Source organism: Piliocolobus tephrosceles, chromosome 12 (assembly GCF_002776525.5).
Source record: "Piliocolobus tephrosceles isolate RC106 chromosome 12, ASM277652v3, whole genome shotgun sequence".
Taxonomy (NCBI): Eukaryota; Metazoa; Chordata; class Mammalia; order Primates; family Cercopithecidae; genus Piliocolobus; species Piliocolobus tephrosceles.
The window spans coordinates 50,240,353-50,267,011 of NC_045445.1; the positions used below are offsets into that span (position 1 = coordinate 50,240,353).

The following is a 26,659-nucleotide window of genomic DNA, read 5'->3' on the forward strand; positions in this document are numbered from 1 at the left end:
TGACCATGTGAAGACACAGGGAGAAGACGGCCATCTGCAAGCAAAGGAGAGAAGCCTCTGAAGAAACCAACCCTGTGAGACAATAAATGTGTGTTGTTTAAGTCACCCAGTATGTGGTATTTTGTTATAGCAACCTTAGCAAATTAATATAATGATATTTCCAGACTGCCCTCTAAAGCCAGCCCCTCTCCTTTCTCACTAGATATCTTCTTCTCCTATCAACTGAATGATATCACTACCTTCTTTCTCTCCCTTAACTCCAGCGTTATCAGTGTTGTGCTCTCTATTGGGTCATTTCAATCAGGATTCAATTATACTGTTGTTTCTCATCTTTATTATATAACACACAAATATTCATCATATGTACACTATATATATATACAGGCCAATTTTTTGTGGAATTTGAAACATTGATTACAAAATTGGAAAAAGCATATATAATAAATTATTTTATATATATATATATTTTTTTTCTCTTGGCTCCACTTTACCACCTGCCATTACCCAATTTCTTTGCTCCCCTTTGATGCAAATCTCTTTTACAGATACATATGAAATACGTTTCTATACATAATATAAGGCTTCGTTGGAACCAGTGTTTCTGTCTAAGACTACATTCCCTTAGGCCTTCTACCTACTTTACTTTGGGGCCAATAAGGAGCGCCAGATGACCATCCTTTCCTATCTCCCACTCTCTCTGCCTGTTCTGTTCCTCACTCACTCTGCCCCAGCTGTAGCCTCCCTGCTGTTTCTCAAACAAGTCATACTCACTATTGTCTTAGAGCCTTTGCAATGTCTGTTTCATCTATCAGGAAAGTTCTTCCTCCAGATACCTAGTTTGACCACTCTCTCATCCCCTGACCATTGAATAGTGGTATCTATTCAATGTCCTCAATTTTCCTCCTCCCATTGTCTCTTGGACACATTCTAATCAGGGTCCACCTGATTTGTGGGTCCACCTCCACAAATCAGTTGAAACTGCTCCTGTTACGGTTATGGTCATGAGTGACTTCACATTATTCAATACAATGATCAATTCTTAGTCCTCACCTTACTTAACCTATCAGCAGCATTGGGCATGGCTAATGAGTCACTCCTCTTTGGTTCACTTTCTTCCTTTGGCTCCCAGGACACCACACTCTCTGATCTCACTAACTGCTTCTTCTCAGTTTACTTTACTGGCTTCTCTTCTTCCAAACCTCTTAAAATGAGAATGTCCCAGGGCTCCATCCCTGTTCTTTGCATTCCTATGTATACTCCCTTGGTGATCTCTTTCAGTCCAATAGCTAATACAAAATATTTCTAGGTTAACTTCCAAATTCATGTCTGCAGGCCAGATCTTCATCCTAAACTCCTGTCTGATATATACAACTGCCTACTCAGCACCTCCACTCAGAAGTCTAATGGACATTTCAAACTCAAACTGTCATAGGCAGAACTCCTGATCTGTTCTCTAAAACCTATTGCTCCTACTGCCTTCCTCACTTCAATTGATGGCAACTCCAGCTGTACACTGGCTTGAGCCAAAAACCTTAACATCACCTTCAATTTCTTTCTTTCTCTCCAATCCATCAGCAAATCATTTTGGCTCTATTTCAAAATGCTTCCAAAATCCAACCACTTCTCGCCATCTCCATTGGTACATGTAAGGTCGAATCCACCATCATCTCTCATCTGGATAACTACAACAGTTTTCTAACATGCCTCTCTGCTTCCACTCTCATTCCCCTACGGTGGTGCATTCTCAACACAAAAATTAAAGTGATCATTTTAAAATATAAATCAAATCATGGCATTTCTCTGCTCAAAATCCTGCAAAGACAGCATATTCCACTTGGAATCAGAGTCAAAGTCCCTGCAGAAGCCTGACATTTTCTGGTTCTCCATTATATCTCTGATCTCTTCTGCCCTCCTCGTTCTGCCACAGCTGTGGCCTTCTTGCTATTCTACAAACAGCCGGGCTCACTCTTGCCATAGGACCATGGCAATGTCTGTTCCTCCAGGAAGTTCTCTTTTCCAATAGATCCACTCATTTAAATTCTCTCACATTTTCAAGGCTCACATCTCACTATATCAATGAGACCTACCTGAACCATCCTACTTAATGATGCAAACTGCCCACTCTGTTTTCTCTATCCCCCTTACCATCCTCTGTTTTTGCTTCATCACCATCTAACACACTATATAATTTATTTACTTATTATGCTAATTATCTTATTTCAGTCTTTCCCCATTGAAATGTAAGGTCTGCAAGGGAAGAGATCTCTGCTTTCTTCAGTGATCCCAAGTACCTAGAATTGTGCCTACAATAAAGATTTGTTAAATGAATCATTTTCTGGTGATTTTTGCATTATGACAAGTTAGAGCATATCTGTGTGTAATCTTCCACAACTTGTTCTTTTACACAACATTATGACTTTTCACCCAACATTATGAATTTCTAAACATTTTACCTATGTTTATACTGTAACAGATAGAGGTGCATTTAAGCGATATATAATATTCCGTTATATGAATATTCCATAGTTTATTAATGCATAAGTTGCTTCCATTTTTTCCATTACAAAAAATGCTGCAGTTAATGTTCTTGCAGTAGCCTCCTATTAGTCTATAAACATGTCTCCTAGAATTGAAATTGCTAGATGACATAGTACATGCATCTTCAACCTGACTACACACTGCCAAATAAATTTCCACAGTAATTGCATCAATTTATATTCATACCAGCAGTGTATGAGTTCCATTTTCCCACATTCTTGCCAATATTTAGTATTTTCAGACTTGTTTAGCCAATCTAATAGGTGAAAGTGAGTATCTCCCTAGTGTTTAAATCTGTATGTCCCAGATTATTTCATGAGGATGAGCATCTTTTTTTAAATTAGACTTTAAGTTCTGGGATACATGTGCAGAACGTGCAGGTTTGTTACATAGGTATACATGTGCCACGGTGGTTTGCTTCACCCATCAACTCGTCATCTACATTAGGTATTTCTCCTAATGCTACCCCTCCCCTTGCCCCCCGATCCCCAACAGGCCCCAGTGTGTGATGTTCCCCTCCGTGTCCCCAAATGTTCTCATTGTTCAACTCTCACTTATCAGTGAGAACATGCGGTGTTTGGTTTTCTGTTTCTATATTAGTTTGCTGAGAATGGTGGCTTCCAGCTTCATCCATGTCCCTGTAAAGGACGTGAAAAAGGATAAGCATCTTTTTATAGGTTTCCTGGTTATACACATTTCCTCTTCTGTGAAGTACCTTTTCAGGTCATTTACCTATTCGTCCTTTAAGTTGTTTGTTTTTTAAGTATTGCTTCCTAGGAGTTCTTTACATATTCTGTATCAAATTATTGGTCAGCAATATATGTTGCAAAAAGTTTCTCTAAATCTGTTGCTGGTCTTCTTTTTTGCATACATATTATGTTCATTTACAACAAATGTAACTGAAATAAACCTGTTTGAGGAAACACATGACTTTTGGTATGCATGCAACTCTACTAGTGAGAGCCATATATAAGAAAGTATCCTGTTAGGCAGATTTTCAAAATGTTTTATTCAAGTACAATAGACATACATACATATCTTAGGTGTACATCTTGATAAATGATCACAAAGTAAAGACACCCATATAACCAGCTCTCAGATCAAGACACAGTACATTACCAACCTCCCCCTGCCCTGCCACAAGCTTCTTTTGTGCCCCTTTCCAGTCACTATGCCCAAGGATGATAACCACTCTCCTGACTATTAGTTCTGCCTCTTTTCTGCTTTAAATAAATGGGATATTTCAGTATATACTCCTCTGTGTCTGGATTCTTTTGCTCAACATTAGGTTTGTGAGATTCATCCATGTTGTCGTGAATTTGTAGTTAATTCTCCATTATGTGCTACATTTTAATGTATGAATATACTACAATTTATTTATTCATTCTACTGTTTGTGGACACGGGTTTTTTTTTTTAGTGTGAGGCTATTACAAATAATGCTGTATGAGCATATTCATAATGTCATTAGTGAATATGCATATGCATTTTTCTTGGGTATACACCAAGAAGTGGAGTTGCTGGTCATAGGGAATGCATAGGTTCAGCTTCAGTAGATAGAGCCAACTAGCTTTCCAAAAATCCTGTACCAATCATTGCTCGTCTTTTAACACTATCGTTATTTCTCATTTTTTTCATTATACGATGTTTGTGGAATCAAATATATATCAATCTTTTCCTTTAAAACTTGTGTTTTGGGATTTTGTTTAGGAAATTATTCTGAGGACATGATTTTTTATTGGTTTTAAGATTTCAATTTTGTACTTTGGACTTTTATACATCTAGACTTTATTTTGTATAAGGCATGGATCTAGATTTTTCTCTGAGAAGGGAAACAACTGTCCCAATCACATTTATTAAATTATTCATCGTTTTTTCACTCCTTTGCAATGTCACTTCTTTCATATAACAATTTACTATATGTGCCTTTTCCAATTTTGTAATCAGTGTTTCAAATTCCACAAAAAAAATGACCTGTTAATATTTTGATTGGAATAATATTGGATTTATGGACCAATTTGAGAAGAATTACCAATTTGCTGACTTAAAGTCTCCACACATACAAATGGAGTATTCTTGGGAAAGACAACCCATCATGGCCCCTAAGCATTCATGCATATTCTTGCTGATTATGCCAAAAATGTAAGGCACTGATGACTCTTCACCTTGGCCATTCTCAAGACCATGTTTTCAGTGAGAAACCCTGAAGGATGGGGAAACATCACAAACAGCAGGCTTATTTCCATTTTCTATAAAAGCGGTGGATCCTCCAAATGTATTGTTTCTTTCCTGTAATGCAACCCACTGTGCAGCCATCCATCATTGGTCCTTTGCATTGCCCTTGTGGGATTTAGGGGGCATTGGGAACGAACACAAGCCAACAGGAAGTTCTAGCTACTGCTTTTTCTGAGTAATAAAGTCCTTTGCCTCTCACGCAAGATTCTCATGTCTTCTGACAGAATACATGAAACTGTGTGTGTCAGGTTAATTTGTAACTTTGTAAATAGGATCAAATTCTATACCTTTTGTAGTTCTTGACAAGTATATTCCTCCACTTTCCGATTTTTATTAAATTTTCTTTAGTACAATCTCATACTTTTCTGCATAATGGTTTATACATCTTTGTTAGCTGTCTTCCTAGCTGCCTTACAGATGTTGGGAATATCACGAATGGGTTATTTTTCCTATTGCATTTTCTAATTGATCACTGAATTCCTCATGCTTTATACATGTCACTAGTATAGCTTCTCATGTGGAATAATGTACTGTTTCCCTTGATAGAATGTTGGCTTCTCTTGAGAGCAGAAACCATGCTTTATTCATGTCTATATTCTCCTAATGAAACATTTAATTCAACTAACATGTATTGAGCATTGTTATGATTTGAATATGGTTTGTGCCCACCAAAACTGATATTGAGACTTGGTCCCCAATGTAACAGTGTTGAGAGGGGGTGGAATCTTTAACAGCCTTCTGGGTCACTAGGGATTCACTCTCATGAAGGGATTAAAGCAGTCTGGTGGGAGTGAGTCAGTTCTTACTCTTTGTGGGACTGGATTGGTTATGCAAGTGCAAGTTGTTGTAAAGTGAGGTTGCGTCTCATGTTTGGTGTTTTACTCTCTTTGCAGGGACCTGGTTTCCCTTGCATTTCTCTGCCATGTTTTGCCACAGTACAAGGCCCGCATCAGAAGCTACCAGATGCAGCTGCCTAATCTTAAACTTCCCAGCCTGCAGAACCATGGGTTAAATAAACCTCTTTTCTTTGTAAATTGCCCAGTTTCAGGTATTCACTTATAGCAACACAAAATGGACTAAGACAAGCATCTACTATGTATCAGTTGTGAAATGAAAAGAGGTATACAATCATAAATAAAGTGCCTGCTCTCAAGGAATTTATAAAATGTGAAGAAAACAGACACAGCCACAAAATATTTCTGTTAAGAAAGTCATATTGACTGGGCTCAGTGGCTCATGCCTGTAATCCCATTGCTCTGGGAGGCCGAGGCTGGCAGATCTCCTGAGGTCAGGAGTTCAAGACCAGCCTGGCCAACATGGCGAAACCTCATCTTTACTAAAAATACAAAAACCAGTGGGGCATGGTGGTGCATGCCTGTAGTCCCAGCTACTCGGAAGCTGAGGCAGGAGAACTGCTTGAACCCAGGGAGGCAAGATCACGCCACTGCACTCCAGCCTGGGTAACAGAGCAAGGCTCCGTCTCAAAAAAATAAAAGAAAGAAATATTATGTATTATAATAAAGGTATGAACAAAGTGCTGTGGGAGAAGGGGAAATTCATTGTGACTTGGAAGATTCTGGAAGTCTTCAAACAATACGTGCTGTTTGAGCTGGGCCTCAGACGGTGATCTAGACTGGTGCAGATGGAGAGCTAGGGAAGGGAGGTAACTTCTCACACCATGCTTGGCACTCAGAGCCTTCCACAGTATAGTCCCAAACTGTCTTCCCAAACCCAGCTGCTATGTCCTCCAGGAAATTAAAGTTAGTCTTTCATGCCAAATTCATTCATCAATCATATTCTAAACCCAAAATGTTTGAGTTCCCACCTTGTTGTTTTGCACTATAGCACAATGACTAAGAACAAAGAATCTGGAGCCAAAGGAATTTGATTTTCGTCCAGATTTTACACTGGCTATGAAGTCTTGGGCAAATAAAGCTACAAATAGTGCTTATCTCATAGGATTGTGTGATCAATCAGGTAATTCTTGTAAAACTTTGGCATAGTACCTGGTACAGAGTACAATACTACGAATGGTACCTCTACTTTATCCATCCCTCTGATCTTAAGTCAATTAAAACATATTTATTGTATATCCACTATGTGCAATAGATGTTATTACATATCATGAATAAAAACACAAAGATGAATAACACCCTATTTCTGCCCAGTGACATGTCAAGTAGAGGACAAAAAATCCGTACATACATAATCACGAGTCAAGGCAAATTAAAAGACCTGGATTCTCCTAGCTCTGGCCCTTGATAACATGAAGAAGTCAGATCACATGATCACCAAGACCACTTCTAAATCTAATACTATAATTCTATGACATCTATGATTTTAAATGTTATATCAAGATTGATAAGTACCAGGGGAAAGTGGAAAACAGGGAAGCCTAATTCTACTTGAGAGAGTCCAAGAAGCCTGCATAGAGGAAATGACATTTTAATTGGGTCTTTTAAAATGGATAGCATTTGTTGAAGTAAGAAATGGGGGCAATGGAATTCCAGGAAGAGGAGAAAAGAAGAACAAAGAGAAATGTAGGGCACACTTGGGAAACATCTAGTATTCTTGTGTAGTTGGGACATCAAGATTCATAATATTTAAGTAGAGGAAAATGAGGTGAAAAAGGTAGGCTGGTGTCAGATTATGGAGGACCTTGAATGTCATGCCAAGTGGTTTGGATTTTATCTTGTAAACTATTAACATTGGAAGGTGAAAAGAAGAGCCAATAAAAAGAGTTGTGGCAGTTTTTCAGGTATAAAATCAGGAAAGACCGAACTAAGGCTGTGGCTCTAATAATTGAAAAGAAAGGACAGAAGTCTTCTGTCATTTTTTCATATACTACTTTGTGTATATTCTTGAATGATTTTTAATCAAACATGTTTGGAGGGCAGGGCCCATTCATCCATTCTATATCTATTGAACACTTACTATGTGCATGACAATCTGGGCACTGGAAATAGAGTAATGAGTGAGAGAGTCACGTTCCCTATATGATAGTATCCTTTGTGTTGAAAGTACCAGAAGATGATGATACCATTGAAAGTGGAAAGACTAGGGACAGATTGGTAAGGAGAATAAATAGTTTAATATTTGACATATTAAGTTTGGAATGCCTATATTTCAGTGAAAATATCAAGTAGGCAGTTGGATACAGGTATCTTGAGCTTTCATGTACTCTATTTCAGAGTTGACCCTTTTTGTACTCCATCTCCATTATCATAATAAATTTTTTAAGGTTTGCTGTTTACTTTTTGAAAAACCTAATGAATTAGTGGCATTTGTATAGATAATAACATAGTAGATAATATTAATCAATATATGTTACACTGAATATGTCAACATGAGGCATCAACGCATATAAATTGATTTCTTAACAGATATATATTTTTCTCTTAAAATAGAAGGACATTATATGTAAGAAACTCATTATAATCCCATTTATGATAATCTGCTTTACTGTTAGTAATGGTTTAAAAATTAAGCAAAAAATAAAAATCCCAAAAAAGATATGTTGAACACTATGTAGAATATTATGAAACTTGGAGAGACATTAAAACTAGAATTTCAACCATTATTTTTGTTTACATTAAAACTCAACAGTTAAGTTTTGCTGAAATTAAAATCTCAACAGTAATTTTGTGAAAGGAAAATTTCAGCATCTATTTCTGTGCATATTGATAAGAATAGTTAAGAAACTCTTGAGGAATAAGAATGAGGTGGGAAGACTTTCCCTATCAGATATCAAGACATTTATTATTATTACTGTTACAGGTAACAAGGCAATGCTGTATTGGCACATGATTAGATGAATAAACTGGTAGAATAGAACAGACAGGTCAGAAATCGTCCCAAGAATATATGAACACTTGATATTTGACAGAGTTACATTGTAACTGAATGGGAGAAGAAAAGACTTTTCAACAAATGATATTGGGGCAATTGGATATTCATAAAGAAAAAATTGGACCTCTATTCTCATATTCTACATGAAAACTAATTCCAAGTATATTCAAAACATAAATGTGAAAGTCAAAACTATAAAAATGTTAAATGTTATTATAAAGGAATATCTTCATGATATTGGGGTATAGAAAGATTTCATTGAAAAGACACAAAAAGCACTTACCATAAAAAAGGATTGATAACTTCGATATCTATCTTATAATTAGAACTTATGTTTATCAAAAGAAATCATTAAAATGGAAAAATAAGTGACAAAGTTGGGAGAAATATATGGAACACATATAAAGGAGAAAGAACTAAAATTAAAACAACTTCTACAAATTAATTTGAAAAAGTTACACAACTCAACAGGAAAAAATGGCAAATGTCTTGAATAAATGCTTCACAAAAGAGGAAATACTAACATTCAATACGCTTGTGAAAAGATGCTCAACATTATTAGTCATCAGGAAAATCAAATTATAAGATGCCATTTACACCCATTAGATAGGCAAAAATTAAGAAGTCTGATAATACTAAGTGTTGACCACCAGGTGGAGCAATTGGAACTGTTAAACCTGGCTAGTAAGGGTGTGAATTGGTACATGCCATTAGGAAAAGTTAGGCATCATTCAATTAAATTGAAGGTGCTCATTTTCCATAAACCAGAATTCTACATAAATCCCCTAGAGATATCTGTGTTTATGTACATTACCAAGAAAAATCATGGTAGTTCTGTTTTGTAACAGTCAAAAATTGGATTTCATCCCACCCCAGTTAAAATGACCATTATCAAAAAGACAAAAAAAAAAAAAAATGACAGATGCTGGCAAGGATGTGGAGAAAGGGGAACTCTTATACACTGTTATTGGGAATGTAAGTTGGTACAGCCATTATGGAAAACGGTATGGGTGTTCCTCAAAAAACTAAAAATAGCACTATCATTATGATTCAGCAATCTTGCTGCTGGGTATATTTCCAAAACAAAATTTTTTAACCGTATATTGAAGAGGTATCTGCACTCCTATGTTTATTGCAACACTATTCACAAGATCCAAGTTATGGAATCAACCTAAGTGTCCATCAGTCAATAAATGGATAAAGAAAATGTTGTATATGTACACATTTCAATAGTATTGAGCTATAAAAAAGGAATGCAAGACTCCTGGGCAAGATGGCTGAATAGGAACAGCTCCAGTGTGCAGCTCTCAGCGAGACCAATGCAGAAGGTGGGTGATTTCTGCATTTCCAACTGAGGTACCCGGTACATCTCATTGGGACTGGTTAGACAGTGGGTGCAGCCCACAGAGGGCGAGAAGAAGCAGGGTGGGGCATCGCCTCACCCAGGAAGTTCAAGGGGTTGGGGAACTCCCTCCCTAAAGCCGTGAAGGACTGTGCCATGAGGGACTGTGCTATCTGGCCCAGATACTACGCTTTTCCCAAGGTCTTTGCAACCTAAAGACCAGGAAATTCCCTCAGGTGTCTACACCACACGGGCCCTGGGCTTCAAGCACAAATCTGGGCGGCTGTTTGGGCAGACACTGAGCTAGCTGCAGGAGTTTTTTTTTTCATACCCCAGTGAAGCCTGGAACACCAGCAAGACAGAACCGTTCATTCCTCTGGAAAGGGGACTGAAGCCAGGGAGCCAAGTGGTCTTGCTCAGCAGATCCCAGTCTCACAGAGCCCAGCAAGCTAAGATCCACTGGCTTGAAGTTCTTGCTGCCAGCACGGAAGTCTGAAGTTGACCTGGGACGCTCGACCTTGGTGGGAGACTGGGGGGTCTGCCATTACTGAGGCTTGAGTAGACAGGTTTTCCCCTCACAGTGTAAACAAAGCCTCTGGGAAGTTCTGACTGGGCAGAGCCCACTGCAGTGCCACAAAGTCACTGTAGCCAGATTGCCTCTCTAGATTCCTCCTCTCTGAGCAGGGCATCTCTGAAAGAAAGGCAGCAGCCCCAGTCAGGGGCTTATAGATAAAACCCCCATCTCCTTGGGACAGAGCACCTGGAAGAAGGGGCGGCTGTGGGTGCAGTTTCTGCAGACTTAAACATTCCTGCCTGCTGGTTCTGAAGAGAGCAGCAGATCTCCCAGCACAGTGCTCTAGCTCTGCTAAGGGACAGGTTGCCTCCTCAAGTGGGTCCCTGACCCTCGTGCCTCCTGACACGGAGACACCTCCCAGCAGACACCTTATACAGGACAGCTCCAGCTGGCATCTGGCAGGTGCCCCTCTGGGACAAAGCTTCCAGAGGAAGGAGCAGGAAGCAATCTTCGCGGTTCTGCAGCCCCCACTGGTGATACCCAGATGAACAGGGTCTGGAGTGGACCCCCAGGAAACTCCAGCAGACCTGCAGAAGAGTGGCCTGACTGATAGAAAGAAAACCAACAAACAGAAAGCAATACCATCAACAGCAACAAAAAGGACAAACACGCAAAAATTCCATTCAAAGGTCACCAACAGCAAAGACCAAAGGTAGATAAATCCACGAAGATGAGGGAAAAACAATGCAAAAAGGCTGAAAATTCCAAAAACCAGAAAGCCTCTTCTCCTCCAAAGGATAACAGAGATTGAAGATCAACTTAATAAAATGAAGCATGAAGACGAGATTAGAGAAAAAAGAATGAAAAGGAACAAAAAAACAGGCTCCAAGAAATATGGGACTATGTGAAAAGAACAAACCTATGTTTGATCGGCGAACCTGAAAGTGATGGGGAGAATGGAACCAAGTTGGAAAACACACTTCACGATATTATCCAGGAGAACTTACCCAACATAGTAAGACAGGCCAACATTCAAATTCAGGAAATAGAGAGAACACCACAAAGATACTCCTCGAGAAGAGCAATTCCAAGACACATAATTGTCAGATTCACCAAGGTTGAAATGAAGGAAAAACTGTTAAGGGGAGCCAGAGAGAAAGGTCTGGTTACCCACAAAGGGAAGACCATTAGACTAACAACAAATCTCTCTGCAGAAATCCTACAAGCCAGAAGAGAGTGGGGCCAACATTCAACATTCTTAAAGAAAAGAATTTTCAAACCAGAATTTCACATCCAGCCAAATAAAACTTCATAAGCAAAGGAGAAATAAAATCCTTTATAGACAAGCAAACGCTAAGGGATTTTGTCACCATCAGGCTTGCCTTACAACACCTCCTGAAGGAAGAACTAAATACAGAAAGGAAAAACTGGAACCGGCCACTGCAAAAACAAACTGAAACATAAAGACCATCGACACTATAAGAAACTGCATTAACTAATGGGCAAAATAACCAGCTAGCATCATAATGACAGGATCAAATTCACACATAACAATATTAACCTTAAATGTAAATGGGATAAATACCACAATTAAAAAGCCATAGACTGGCAAATTGGATAAAGAGTCAAGACCTATCAGTGTGCTGTATTCTGGAGACCCATCTCATGTGCAAAGACACACATAGGCTCAAAATAAAGGCATGGAGGAAGATTTATCAAGCAAATGGAAAGCAAAAATAAGCAGGGGTTGCAATCCTACTCTCTGATAAAACAGACTTTAAACCAACAAAGATCAAAAAAGACAAAGAAGGGAATTAAATAATGGTAAAGGGATCAATGCAACAAGAAGAGCTAACTATCTTAAATATATGTGCACCCAATACAGGAGCACTCAGATTCATAAAGCAAGTTCTTAGAGACCTACAAAGAGACTTAAACTCCCACACAATAATAGTGGGAGACTTTAACAATCCACTTTCAATATTAGACAGATCAACGAGACAGAAAACTAACAAGGATATTCAAAACTTGAACTCAGTTCTGGACCAAGTGGACCTAATAGACATCTATAGAACTCCATCCAAATCAACAGAATATACATTCTTCTCAGCACCACATAGCACTTATTCTAAAATCGACCACATAATTGGAAGTAAAACACTCCTCAGCAAATGCAAAAGACCGGAAATCATAACGAACAGTCTCTCAGACCACAGTACAATCAAATTAGAACTCAGGATTAAGAAACTCACTCAAAACCGCACAACTACATGGAAACTAAACAACATGCTCCTGAATGACTGCTGTGTAAATAATGAAATTAAGGCAGAAATAAATAACTTCTCTGAAACCAATGAGAACAAAGATAAAAAGTACCACAATCTCTGGGACACAGCTAAACCGGTGTGTAGAGGGAAATTTATAGCACTAAACGCCCACAGGAGACAGCAGGAAAGATCTAAAATCGGCACCATAACATCATAATTAAAAGAACTAGAGAAGCAAGAACAAACAAATTCAAAAGCTAGCAGAAGACAAGAAATAACTAAGATCAGAGCAGAACTGAAGGCGATAGAGACACAAAAAATCCTTCAAAAAATCCATGAATCCAGGAGCTGGTTCTTCGAAAAGATTAACAAAATAGATAGACCTCTAGCCAGACTAGTAAAGAAGAAAAGAGAGAAGAATCAAATAGACACAATAAAAAAAAGATAAAGGAGAGATCACCACTGATTCCACAGACATACAAACTACCATCAGAGAATACTATAAATACCTCTATGCAAATAAACTAGAAAATCTGAAAGAAATGGATAATTTCCTGGACACTTACACTCTCCCAAGACTAAACCAGGAAGAAGTTGAATCCCTGAATAGACCAATAACAGGCTCCGAAATTGAGGAAATAATTAATAGGCTACAAATCAAAAAAAGCTCAGAACCAGATGGATTCACAGCCGAGTTCTACTAGAGGTACAAAGAGGAGCTTATACCATTCCTTCTGAAACTATTCCAAACAATAGAAACAGATGAGCTCCTCCCTAACTCATTTTATGATGCCAGCATCATCCTGACACCAAAACCTGGCAGAGACACAACAAAAAAAGAAAATTTCAGGCCAATATCCTTAGTGAACATCAATGTGAAAATCCTCAATAAGATACTAGCAAAACGAATCCAGCACCACATTAAAACGCTTATCCACCACAATCAAGTCAGCTTCATCCCTGGGATGCAAGGCTGATTCAACACACGCAAATCAATAAATGTAATTCATCACATAAACAGAGCTAATGACAAAAGCCATATGATTATCTCAATAGATGCAGAAAAGGTCTTTGATAAAATTCAACACCCATTAATGCTAAAAACACTCAATAAACAAGGAATTGATGGAACATATCTCAAAATAATGAGAGCTATTCATGACAAACCCACAGCCAGTATCATACTGAATGGACAAAAGCTGGAAGTATTCCCTTTGAAAACTAGCTCAAGACAAGGATGCCCTCTCTCAACACTCCTATTCAACATAGTATTGCAAGTTCTGGCCAGGTCAATCAGGCAAGAGAAACCAATAAAGTGTATTCAAATAGGAAGAAAGGAAGTCAAATTGTCTCTGTTTGCAGATGACATGATTGTATATTTAGAAACCCCATGTTCTCAGCCCATAAACTCCTTAAGCTGATAAGCAACTTCAGCAAAGTCTCAGGATACAAAATCAATGTGCAAAAATCATAAGCATTCTTATACACAAATAATAGACAAAGAGAGAGCCAAATCATGAGCAAACTCCCATTCATAATTGCTACAAAGATAATAAAATACCTAGGAATCCAACTTATAAGGGATGTGAAGGACCTCTTCAAGGAGGACTACAAACCACTGCTCAAGGAAATAAGAGAGGACACAAACAAATGGAAAAACATTCCATGTTCACCATGTTCATGGATAGGAAGAATCAGTATCATGAAAATGGCCATACTGCCCAAAGTCATTTATAGGTTCAATGCTATTCCCTTCACGCTACCATTGACTTTCTTCACAGAATTAGAAAAAAACTACCCTGAATTTCATATGGAAGCTGGGCATGGTGACTCATGCCTATAATCCCAGCACTTTGGGAGGCCGAGGCAGGTGGATCACCTGAGGTTGGGAGTTCAAGACCAGCCTGACCAATATGGAGAAACCCCATCTCTACTAAAAATACAAAATTATCTGTAGGGGGAAACTATAACACATGTCATCTTGGAAATCCTCAAAATCCCAGAGTTGAAACAAATAGGACAGTTATACATTGTGAATCTGTTTGTGAAATTTCAGTTCCTGAACTGGTGCTAATAGCAAACATGCCATCAGTAACACAAACTCATCAAATGTTCCAGTTGAAAGTAATTTATTATTATTATTATTTATTATTATTATTATTATTATTATTATTATTATCATCAGTAGAAGCATCATTATCATTAGCACAAAACTAAATCCACTATTAAAAGAAAACAAAAACACAGCCCAAAGGCATGTGTCCTGCTGACAGTGAGTCAATAAGTTTATCTTCGTGTACAAGGGACAGCACCCAGAGGATATACCACATCACAGCTTGATAATCAATTCAATAATTCGACCAATGTTATTGAGCACCTAGGCACAATGGAAGATTTAAAAATGCATACAAGAATCTCTGCTTTCAATAAGTTCTATGGTCTAGTAGGAGGTATTGAAGAATACAAGAACAGAGTCACATGAGATTAGTGACACAATAGAATCAGTACCATGTATGAAGTGCTGTTAGAAAGGGGCATCACAGAGACTAATGTCGCATTCAGTTGGGGGAAATCAAGAGGCTCCATAGAGAAGGTGACCTCTGAACTGGGCTTTGAGGAGCTGGAAGGATTTTGGTAGACTGGCATGTGAAGAAGGAGCGCTGCAGGTGGAAAGAATAGTTTGGGCCAAAGTATGGCCACGGGAAAGTTCATGGAATGTCTGGGGAGAGAACAAGAGTTTATTATGGCTAGTGTTTGGGGTTTATGTAAGTGGAGTGACAATATGTTGAAAGTTATATGAGGACCATATTTTGAAAGGCTGTGAATGACAGGCTAAGATTTCTGATCTTTATGTCATACTAACTACATTTACCACATCAACAAAATATGCAATTATCTGTGAAGAGATATGGTCACTTCACTTCCAGGTTTCTTAGGGAAACTCAAATGGTTTCTAGGCAATGTTATCACCTTGCTGTCAGAAATGTCCTAGCAAATAACACCAAGCAGACTATAGCAAATGTTTCTATTTTGCATGTAATTAAATCTCTTCTTTCAAAGTTTTATCCTTTCCATCCATGGGCCACACTTCTTCGCACTCCCATCTCCAGCCCCACTAGTTCTTGTGGTACCTGATGAGTTCACGCAAGCCTAATTTGGGATTTCCAGTCACAGCTGCTACCCTGAAAGTAGAACCCACAGCCTTGAGAAGTGAGAGGTGGTGGCAGAGGCAGTGAACAATATCATGAAAATGTAGCCATCTGAGAAGTTTTATGGAATTCCCATCCTAAAAGTAAAGCATAGTTCTTTGAAATTGGAGTTCCACTCAATTTGGTCTGGAGGACACCTAGAGGGGTCCCAGAGCTCAAAGTACCTAAGTAAGGTCATCTTTTAAGTTTCCGCTTATTGCCAAGGAATTCCTTAAATGAATGACACTTAATCTGTGTTACACGTTATTTAAAGGCCTCCTGGCTCTGAGGCTACTGAAGCTGTGGAGAGACTGGGGCGAACGTTTCTTTTTGACTAAGGAATCCTGTTGGGCTTTGTCCTTGCTCAACAGGTTGGTAGTTGGGAACTTCTCCCATGCAATGAGTTTACAGATGCTAAAGGATGGCTGTATTAGGCAACTGAGCCAAAGAAGTAAGCTACATAGAACCAAGCAGGGAAGATTTAGAATAACAAAGATGGCATGGCCACACTTTCTGCAGCTAGTCAGTCTTCAGCTCTCTCCTGGAGTGTGATTTCCTCTGCAGGAAGTCATGGATTGCCGTAGTGAGGCCCCATGTCACACTGGACCTTAGGATGACCAGGGAGCCTCCACGGTAGATCAGGAGCAGCTTTCGACCCCGAGTGTTCCACACATCTTGGGCAGAGGCCCACAGGCTTGGCATGTTCTGCCATACAATATGGGACTGCATATTAGCAACCAGCACAATCAGAGGATACAGAACTAGGCAGGTGATTGTTCCATTGACACTACCAGACACCAAGGCAGGAACCCAATGGGGCAGACCTTGCTCTGCCAGGCCATCCTGGATGGGGTCCTTGAAAGAAAAATATAGAGCACTCCCCAGGCTGTTCCTGGCCAGGACAGGCCAGAAACCATGGTAGTAGCCCTGTGACAGCCGCCCCCAAAGCCCATAAGAATTGAATTCTTCAAGAATGCTGAAGGTGCTGGGGAAGCGAGCTTGCTTGCGACCATCCTGGAGCACATTTTGCACCCTTTCAAAGGGGCTGAGTGCCACAGCCTCCACCATGCCAGACATGAGCCCTGCAGCCCAGCGGTGTCCCAGGGTGTGTGGCCCAACAGGAGAGAGAAAGCACAGCAGGCTATCATAAGTCCCAAACAGAAGAGTCCCTTGCAACGTCTTGGAGAGAAGAGGAGGGTAGATTCCCCGGTAGAAGTATTGAGGACCTTCGTGCCAAAGCTGTCTCACAGCCTCTGACACTGCCATGGCATAGATCTGTTGCCAGAACACAACCTTATAGATAGGAAAGGTCAGAAAAGTAGACATAGAGTTGGAAACGGCCCCAAGGGCATAGGCCTGGGATGCCAGCTTTTCTTTCCTGGAGCCTCTGCACATGTCCTGTGCTGAAGCTCCTTCCTGGGAGAGTGGTTCTGCTCCCCCATGCTGAAGACAACTGTGTGCAGATGAAAGAAACAGGCAAGGGTGGAAAAAAAGAGATTAGACCGACCAATTCATTCTGTTGGCAAGCATTTTCATTGCTTAATTGGAAATGAATCCTAAGAAACTCAGCTCGACAGAAACAAGCAACTCTTTGAGCCAGTTTCTGATATATAAGCACACCCTTAAGAAATTAAGGATTTATTAACCTTAAATTAAAAGAAAGGCAATCAGTTTTTCTGAACAGAGCCACCACTACAGTATTTTGCTGACACAGCAAATATTCCAATATTCAAAGAAGGATTACAACTAAAGAACATGAAATAGAGGAGGGGAAGACTCCAAAACCTAATGCATCAACTTTCACGACATAAAACTGTCCATTTTATAAACTACTAGAATAATAAGTTGCTATTGTGTTTCAAAAAAAAAAAAAACTGGCACTATCTTGCAGAAGAAGAAAGGCATTTAACAGTTGAAGTGCAATGCTTTCTCTAGAAGTTGGTATTAAATTTGGAGAGGGGGAATCTCCCTTCACCTTTCTCTCCATAGATTCCTGCCCAAGTTGTAGATGTTTCATGGCAATGCCCAGCCCCTCTCCGGCAAGTGGGAAAGGGAAAGAGCAGCTACTACTGGAAGTTCAGTGCCTGAAGGATCAACACCTGGCAATTTCCAAACCTAACCTTTTAGACTTGTAGTTATATAACAGAGCAGGGTTTCTTAAACTCTGTGCTATTGACATTTTGGGCAGGATAATTTTTTATTCTTGGTCCCTGTCCTGTGCATTGGAGGATATTCAGAGGCTCCCTGGCTTTGGCTCAGTGTGTGCCGGTAGCACCAGTGGTGACATACCCAGTGTGACGACCAAAAATATCTTGAGACCTTGCCAAATGTCCCCTGGGAGGCAAAAGTGTTCCTGGCTCAGAACCACTATACTATATAGAATAGGCAGTGCAAGGACTCCAAACTATTGCTCCTTACCCCAGAAAGGCCGGGAAGCAGATGGCTAGTATGAGAAGCAACTTGGAAGCCACGACATATCAAGGAACTTTGGGATAGAAAAAAAAATGAATGCTCAGAGCAGATCTGAGGAAGTTTGCCGGGAAGGAAAGAGGGGGTCCCTGGGCTGACGAGACAGGGTGTGCAGCAGCCAGAGCTGGCACCTCAGGGAAAGAGCACAGAGCTGTGTGGGTGTGGGGCAGGAGGACAGGGGAGAGGGGGAGGGGCGTGATGGCCAGTCTGGAGGGCTTCCATCTACACAGACAGGGACAGGAAGCCTGGCAGGAACAGCGGACCCACAGGTTTCCCTCAGAACCCTGGGCTATGTGGTGGGGGGGGCGTGAAGGTTGGGACTCTAATTAAGCTAGCAGACCGATGAAGGACCACAGAGTCCAGGAGGAGGTCCCCAGGGAGGAGTAGAAGCCACACACTGCAAGAAGCCCAATGCAGCCTTCCCAGGGCTGCCAGGCCAAGAACCCACCTTGGCATACTACTCCTTCCAGAATCACTCCCATCAGCTCTGCTCTTCCCTAGCCCCTTCTCCCTGCTACATCCATCTCCCCACAATCCTATTCCTATCCCCCCGCTCCATCCATAGCCCCACAATCTCATTCTATACCCCCCCGCTCCATCCATATCCCCTCAATCTCATTCAATCCCCCCTGCTCCATCCATATCCTCACAATCTCATTCATACCCCACCCCACTCGATCCATATCCCCACAATCTCATTCATACCCGCCTGCTCCATCCATTTTCCCACAATCTCACTTTACCACCACTCCCAGCCACACTCACCTCTTGGTGGAGAGATATGGAGGCTCAGCCTCCTGCGCTTGGCCCATCACCACCTCCCCGTCCTCCGTATTCCATGATGGCCTTAAGCCTCAGCCTCCTTAACGCTCATGGCCAGTACACTGGGAAGGCCCCTCTGCCTCTTACCGTTTAGCTGAGAAATGAACAGGAGTAAAAGTTCAAGAGGCCCACTATTTGCATCCCTCTGGGGCACCTCTGGCCCCTGGCAGCCCCACTTCCATTTCTCCAGAGCCAAAGGGGACTCCTCCCAGATACCCAGGCCGCTAAATCCACAGAAGCCCCCAACAGTCCTCAGCTCTCCTACCAAAGATCTTCTTTCCAAAGTCTTACCTTCACCTAAATAAGGACAGGTGGTGAGGCAAATATTTGTCCTTTCTTCTACCTCAGAGTGCAATAATGTTCCACTTCCTCCCTACCATTTATAAACATATGTTCACTGACGCCATAAGGTAGGGTGATTTAGCAGAAAGAAAACTGGGCTAGGATTTGGCAGTGCAAGGACTCCCAACTATTGCATCTACCCTAGAAAGGCCAGGAAGCAGGTGGGGTAGTATGAGATACTAGCATTCTAAGCGAGTTTTGTTATTAACTTGATGTGTGACCTTTAGAAATTCAGTAACATCTTGGAGCCTTACCCACTTGAGCTGTAAAAGGAGCAGAAAGGGTAAAATAATTTGTAGTCATCTCCATACCATATCTGTCAGAGGGAGTTGATATGGGGGCATTCAGGCCAGTAGTCCAGTATTTGATAGAGGAATTGTACTTTTTAATCTCCGACTCCTTCTGCCATTTTTGTAAATCATTGCGGGGGACTAAAAGTGATCAATAATTGAGAAACATCTCACCTTAAATATGTAATCCATTGTATAAATCCAATCCTTTCCATTTTATGGGAGTGAAGATCATGTTTCTCCAATGTATTTTCTGTTAAGATGCCAGGCTTTGGAAAGGGCAGACAGACCCAAGACTGAATTCTGCCTCTGCCACTTACTTAATTGTGTGACCTCGGGCAAGACATTTCATTCAGTCTCAGGTTCTTCAGCTACAAAACAGGGACATTAAGACCCACCTCAAAACATTGTGGCAGAGATTAACAACATAAAATGAGATAAAGTGGTTGAGAATCCATAACACGGTGGCCTCGATAAAAGATATCAAAAAAAGATGCTTCTGGACCTCACTATCTGTCTCCACAGAGCGCATGCTCTTTCCAGACACTCTCAGGACAGCCAGAAGCAGATAAAGAGGCATGTAGGAACACAACTTGTGTTCCTAAGGGAGGCAGAGAAGCCCTTTCTTCCACGAATGGGAAGGCGCAACATAAATAATCTAGGAGAGCCTGGCCCCTTGACATGAATTCAAAGTACAGACCACAGAATGGACCTAGAGTTGGCCTTGAGCAGATATCACCTGTACCCTGACCTGCCTCCTATGTTTACAGCCTAGTAAAATGAGCCCAGGGGATTCCAGATTCTCCCAGCCAGTCTAGTCCACATGGATAGCCTGTGTGACTGCCCCAGGATCCAGCCACAAATGAATGCATTTGTCTGTTCATTCAGGGCATCTCTCAGCCAGTCCTTTGGTCAGCTCACAAACATGTACTGATCATCCACTAAATCATTGTGGGTAAACCACCATGGAGCTAGAGTGAATAGAATTTGGTGCCTACCCTCAAGTGCCTGGGAATCTAGTAGGGGAGACAGGTAAACAATGAGCTAAACTCTACAGAAAGACAAAATAAAGGGTACACTAATGAAGGTGGAAGCAAAAAGACAAGAGCAATTTATTCCTCCTGGGACGAGGAGCACCCAAGAAACTTCTCTGAGAAGGGGCATATGACACAGTCCTTACCTGAGTAGAGTAGCTTAGGTAGAGGAGTGAGAGCAAGCATTCTAGGCTGAGAAAGTGACCTAAGTCACATAGGCTTAAAAGTGTGAGTTGTGCATGGGGATGGCCTACTCCATGTGGTGAGAAGGAAATAGAGCAGTGGTTGACAGAGAGGAGCCCGTTTAGAATGAGGACCACATTTGTCTTCCCCACTGCATTGTGTCCTAGGGCACAGACATGAGCTCTGAATTCAGCCAGCCCTGGGTTTGAATTTCACTATGTCACTTCCTAGCTTTATAATCTTGGCCAAGTTTCTTCACCTCTCTGATTCTCAGTATCTTTATATGTAAAATCATTGTCATGAAGGATGCATGAGACAAAGTATGGAAAGTGCTTAGCACAGCTCCTGGTATATAAGTTGCTCCATAAGTTATATTAGTAATTTCATTTTTAAAAATGAGATAATACTAGGAATCCAACTTAAAAGGGATGTGAAGGACCTCTTCAAGAGAATTACAAACCACTCCTCAATGAAATAAAAGAAGACACAAACAAATGGAAGAACATTCCATGCTCATGGATAGAAAGAATCAAAATCGTGAAAATGGTCGTAATGCCCAAGGTAATTTATAGATTCAATGCCATCCCCAACAAGCTACCAATGACTTCCTTCACAGAATTGGAAAAAACTACTTTAAAGTTCATATGGAACCAAAAAAGAGCTCGCATAGCCAAGACAATCCTAAGCCAAAAGAACAAAGGTAGAGGCATCACGCTACCTGACTTCAAACTATACTACAAGGCTACAGTGACCAAAACAGCATGGTACTGGTACCAAAACAGAGATATAGACCAATGGAACAGAACAGAGCCCTTGGAAATAATACCACACATCTACAACCATCTGATCTTTGACAAATAAGACAAAAACAAGAAATGGGGAAAAGATTCCCTATTTAATAAATGGTGCTGGGAAAACTGGCTAGTCATATGTAGAAAGCTGAAACTGGATCCTGTCCTTATACCTTACACAAAAATTAATTCGAGATGGGTTAAAGACTTAAATGTCAGACCTAAAAACATAAAATCCCTAGAAGAAAACCTAGGCAATACCATTCAGGACATAGGCATGGGCAAGGACTTCATGTCTAAAACACCAAAGGCAATGGCAACAAAAGCCAAAATTGAGAAATGGGATCTAATTAAACTAAAGAGCTTCTGCACAGCAAAAGAAACTACCATCAGAGTTAACAGGCAACCTACAGAATGGGAGAAAACTTTTGCACCCTACCCATCTGACAAAGGGCTAATATCCAGAATCTACAAAGAACTTAAATTTACAAGAAAAAATCAAACAACCCCATCAAAAAGTGGGCAAAGGATATGAACAGACACTTCTCAAAAGAATACATTTATGCAGCCAACAGACACATGAAAAAATGCTGATCATCACTTGCCATCAGAGAAATGCAAATCAAAACCACAATGAGATACCATCTCACACCAGTTAGAATGGCAATCATTAAAAAGTCAGGAAACAACAGGTACTGGAGAGGATGTGGAGAAATAGGAACACTTTTACATTGTTAGTGGGATGGTAAACTAGTTCAACCATTGTGGAAGACAGTGTGGCGATTCCTCAAGAATCTAGAACTAGAAATACCATTTGACTCAGCCATCCCATTACTGGGTATATACCCAAAGGATTATAAATCATGCTGCTATAAAGACACATGCACACGTGTGTTTATTGTGGCACTATTCAAGATAGCAAAGACTTGGAACCAACCCAAATGTCCATCAATGATAGAATGGATTAAGAAAATGTGGCACATATACACCATGGAATACTATGCAGCCATAAAAAAGGATGAATTCATGTCCTTTGTAGGGACATGGATGAAGCTGAAAACCATCATTCTCAGCAAACTATGGCAAGGACAGAAAACCAAACACCACGTTGTCACTCATAGGTGGGAACTGAACAATGAGAACACTTGGACACAGGATGGGGAACATCACACACTGGGGCCTATTGTGGGGTGGGGGGAGGGAGGAGGGATAGCGTTAGGAGATATGCCTAATGTAAATGACGAGTTAATGGGTGCAACACACCAACATGGCACATGTATACATAAGTAACAAACCTGCATGTTGTGCCCATGTACCCTAGAACTTAAAGTATAACACTAATAATAAATAAATAAATAAATAAATAAATAAATAAATAAATAAATAAATAATGAGATAATAGGGCAGAGCTTGTAGTGAGCCGAGATCGCACCACTGCACTCCAGCCTGGGCGACAGTGCAAGACTCCATCTCAAAAAAAAATAAAAAAATAAAGAGATAATAGGAATAAAGGCAAGATAACAACTAAATTATTCTAAAGGCCGCAATTGGTCTAATGAACTAGGTCATCTGCAGAATGCATTTTAGACTTTTTTGGAAGGCAACAAAGAAGAGTTTTCATGGGCTTTGGAGTTTGACATCCCTGGCCTGCAGTCCCAGTGCCTCCACTTAAAAGTTTAAGCCTAACACAAGTTACTTAACGTCCCTGAAATTCAGTTTCCCTCTCTGCAAAATAGGATACAATGGCTATCTCAACAGTGTTGCTCAGAAGCTTAAATGAGATAACAGATAGAAAGTTCCTGGCACAAAGGAGGAAGGCAGCCAAAGGCAGCTATTATTGTTTCAGCTGAAAGCTTTATCTCCAAACCTTCAAGCTTTTAAGGTTTATGTGTTAAAATTACAAAATGTGGTCTCATTGGAGCCATCAGTTGGAACACACTCACACACATGAGGCCAGAGATAGGATGTCCTGTATTCAATTGGAGCCAGGTTGCAAATACGCCCCCATCCCTGCACAAAGAGTCCCTCACTTTGTTCCAGTAGCCCAACCCTGGCACCTTTACACAGTCCATTTCCTGTCACTATTTTTGTCCGAGCTCTGAGACTTATTCTTGGTCTTATGTGATTCCACTCCTACCAAGTCCAGCTGCAAATACCTAATTTGGTGATGAAGCCAATTTAAACACTGAACAAGAGTCTTCTGGGAGGCAAGAGTCAGATGTCACGGGACAGGGGAGCAGAAGCAAAAGTCTGAAGGAAACCTAAGCGCTACTGCCAGCATCACCCTTGAGTGTGCGAGGTGAGCAACCTGCCTTCTCCATACATCCACATTTTCCACCTTCCACCACCACTATCCCACTGTTCCATCCACAGTCCACAATCCTGAGATGGAAGGTGCTTCATCTCCAAATTTGTATTGTTTACTCCAAGGAACTCTAGATCTTGGAGTTGTAAATAAGAGGGTGGAAATGAGTGAGTGAAGTGCCTTGGCAGGCTGAAGATGAAGCCAACGGCAGTGGAAGGGTATCAGACTGTTCACTTGCTTCCAAGCATCAGGAATCAAGAACAGGCCCCACAGGAGCCTCCTAGCCACACTATACCTAAAGGAAGTAATACCTGCTCTCTAAGTCAGGGGAAAATGGAGCAGGTTTTCCAGCCCTGCCTTCACGGCCATTCACTTTGGACAACCCTGCATGCCGTTTCCATGGAGTTGCTCCTTCTCTGGGGCCAGTGATGCCAAATCCAGCAAAGGAGAAGTCCCCTGAAGAGCTCACAGAAGGGCAACCTAGCAACCTGTCCTTAAGCCAGGAAATGAAAGAGCTATATCAGCAACAGAGAGCTGTGGTTTGGGGGTTAGGTTAAATGGGGTTTTATTTCTCACACTTCATCAAGCATGGCTTGAAGAAGGAAGACATTATGACAGACCCATTTGAAAATCTGCAAAGCTGTGGACTCGGAAGAATGTACGGAGTCCAGATTCTTTGCATACAATTCCAGGAAGGACCGCGGGTAGGAACCTGTGCTCTGCAGTTACATTTCATGACAGATATGCCATGGACAGATACACTGATGACAGGCCCACTTACTTATAACCTTCAGCATCACGTAGTGGTGTTTAGAATAGTGGTTCATGAATCTCTCTACACCTCAGAATCAACTACAGGGCTGGTTAAAACTACAAATCACACTCTTCACGCCTAGTCCTAGTACATCAAAATCCCCCAGGGGTAAAGCCCAGGAATCTGCATTTATAACAAGCTCTCCAAAATGATTCTGAGGCAGCCCACTTTTTACTCATACTTTAGTTAATAGTATGGGTTCTGGATTCAGAGATTCGGTCCAAATTTTGACTTCACCTTGTAATTTCAGACAAATCATTTTACCTCTCTGAGCCTTGCCTCCCTTGGGGTCACAAAGGGCTGTCGAAATTATGTTGCTTTTATAAAACAGGCAGCTTTTGTAGTATAAAAAAAGTATTAAAAAAAAAACTAACGAAAGAAGAGTGCCAAGAAGAGTTTCCTCTTCTGTACAATGGGCACCATAAAGGTTGCCTTCATCTTCCCTCAGCTCTCTCCCCACTACCTCCTCACCCCCTCCCTCAGCACTATCATCACATCGAGACTGCTGTTGAGATGGTTTGAGACTACCTGTGCAAAAATGCTCTTCAGACAACCCTGCAGGGCAAAGAATTAGCATCTAGAGATCAACATACAGGTGCTAAATTGGATGCTGTAACTTCTTTGCTGCAGGATACAGTGCAAGACGCTTAACCTCTCTGTCTTTGGCTCAGTTTCTTCATCTGTGAAATGGAGATAACGGTTCTTGCTCACTAATTCTATGCAGTCCCAAGTTGGTCCTCCCATCCTGGCCTTGGCTTTTCTCCACTATCCCTTAATCTAACAGAATAGAGGAGTGTTGGCAAGGGGCAGCCTTTGAAGCCAGATATGTCGACTTGGGTGTGAGCTCTTAGCTCTGCACTTCCTAACTGTACTGCCTGGGTGCTTCAGTCCTTTCCTGTTAAATGGGTACGCTGCTACCTCCCTCACACGGCTGCTGATAAGAAAGGAGACGTCCGTACAGGCGCATCCGCACACAGAAAGCACTCAGTAAATGCTGTTTCCCCCTTCCCCCTATACAAAGGTGAGGAACTCTCGTTGTTCACTTGGTTTCCGTCCCACCTTGTGTTTAAGGTATCAGGTCTCAAAGCCCGGAGCAGAGCCGAGGCGGAAGGGGATGGGGAGAAGGGAAGCGATGGGGTAGCAGCAAACTCACAGATGAAAGGGAAATGGGCCTGGTCCGTGCGTCCGAGCTGCACTTGACGCCGCGCCGGCTCCCGCGCCTGTCTGCTTCAGCCTCGGTCCGCCAGCTCTCGAGTCGTGCTAGCAGTAGCTTCGGGGCCAGAGGATCCGCGGGGAGTCAGCCCCCTCGCTCCGGTGATTGGCCGCGTCGAGCGTCTTGTCACGCTCTTTTGTCTCAACGGGCAGAGACTGAAAGCAACCGCGACTGCCCGGAGTTTCGAACTGGAGGGTGGGCGCAGCCGTGGCTGCCTTGGGAACCGCGCTGCCTCGACTCGACTACCTGTCACTGGGCGGTCGTGCGAAACATTCGCTGGGCCGGGCAGCCCCGGGTCGTTTATCGGCCCAGGAGGCGCCAGCGATCCTGTTCCCCAGAAGAGCTACGGGGACCGGAAGGCGAAACAGAGCTGTCCACGCGGGAGCATAAGCTGCCCAACAATGGAGCGCAGGTAAATAAAGAGCGCGCGATTGCCCGGCGCGGAGAGGAGTGGCGGAAGCCCC

General features: G+C 41.5%; 2 protein-coding genes and 1 long non-coding RNA gene across 3 annotated transcripts in view; 1 reads left to right on the plus strand and 2 right to left on the minus strand.

The window, feature by feature from the left end:
* Positions 1 to 3,527: 3,527 nt before the first annotated feature.
* Positions 3,528 to 26,605, minus strand: LOC111535136. Its single transcript, XR_002729327.2, has 3 exons — positions 26,136 to 26,605; positions 19,167 to 19,317; positions 3,528 to 6,422 (listed from the first exon to the last, which is right to left on the minus strand). It is a non-coding gene; the product is annotated as an uncharacterized LOC111535136 (long non-coding RNA).
* On the minus strand, positions 16,452 to 17,374 carry LOC111535132 (solute carrier family 25 member 53-like). Its single transcript, XM_023201544.1, is given in 2 exon segments — positions 16,452 to 17,293; positions 17,296 to 17,374. Coding segments are annotated over 2 exon segments (921 nt in total).
* The window catches only part of RAB9B (RAB9B, member RAS oncogene family), an 85,156-nt gene continuing 85,007 nt past the window's right edge, over positions 26,511 to 26,659 (plus strand). The window contains exon 1 of the mRNA XM_023201550.2: positions 26,511 to 26,607. The gene's annotated coding sequence lies outside the window, so the exon portion shown is untranslated. The remainder of the gene's footprint in view (positions 26,608 to 26,659) is intronic.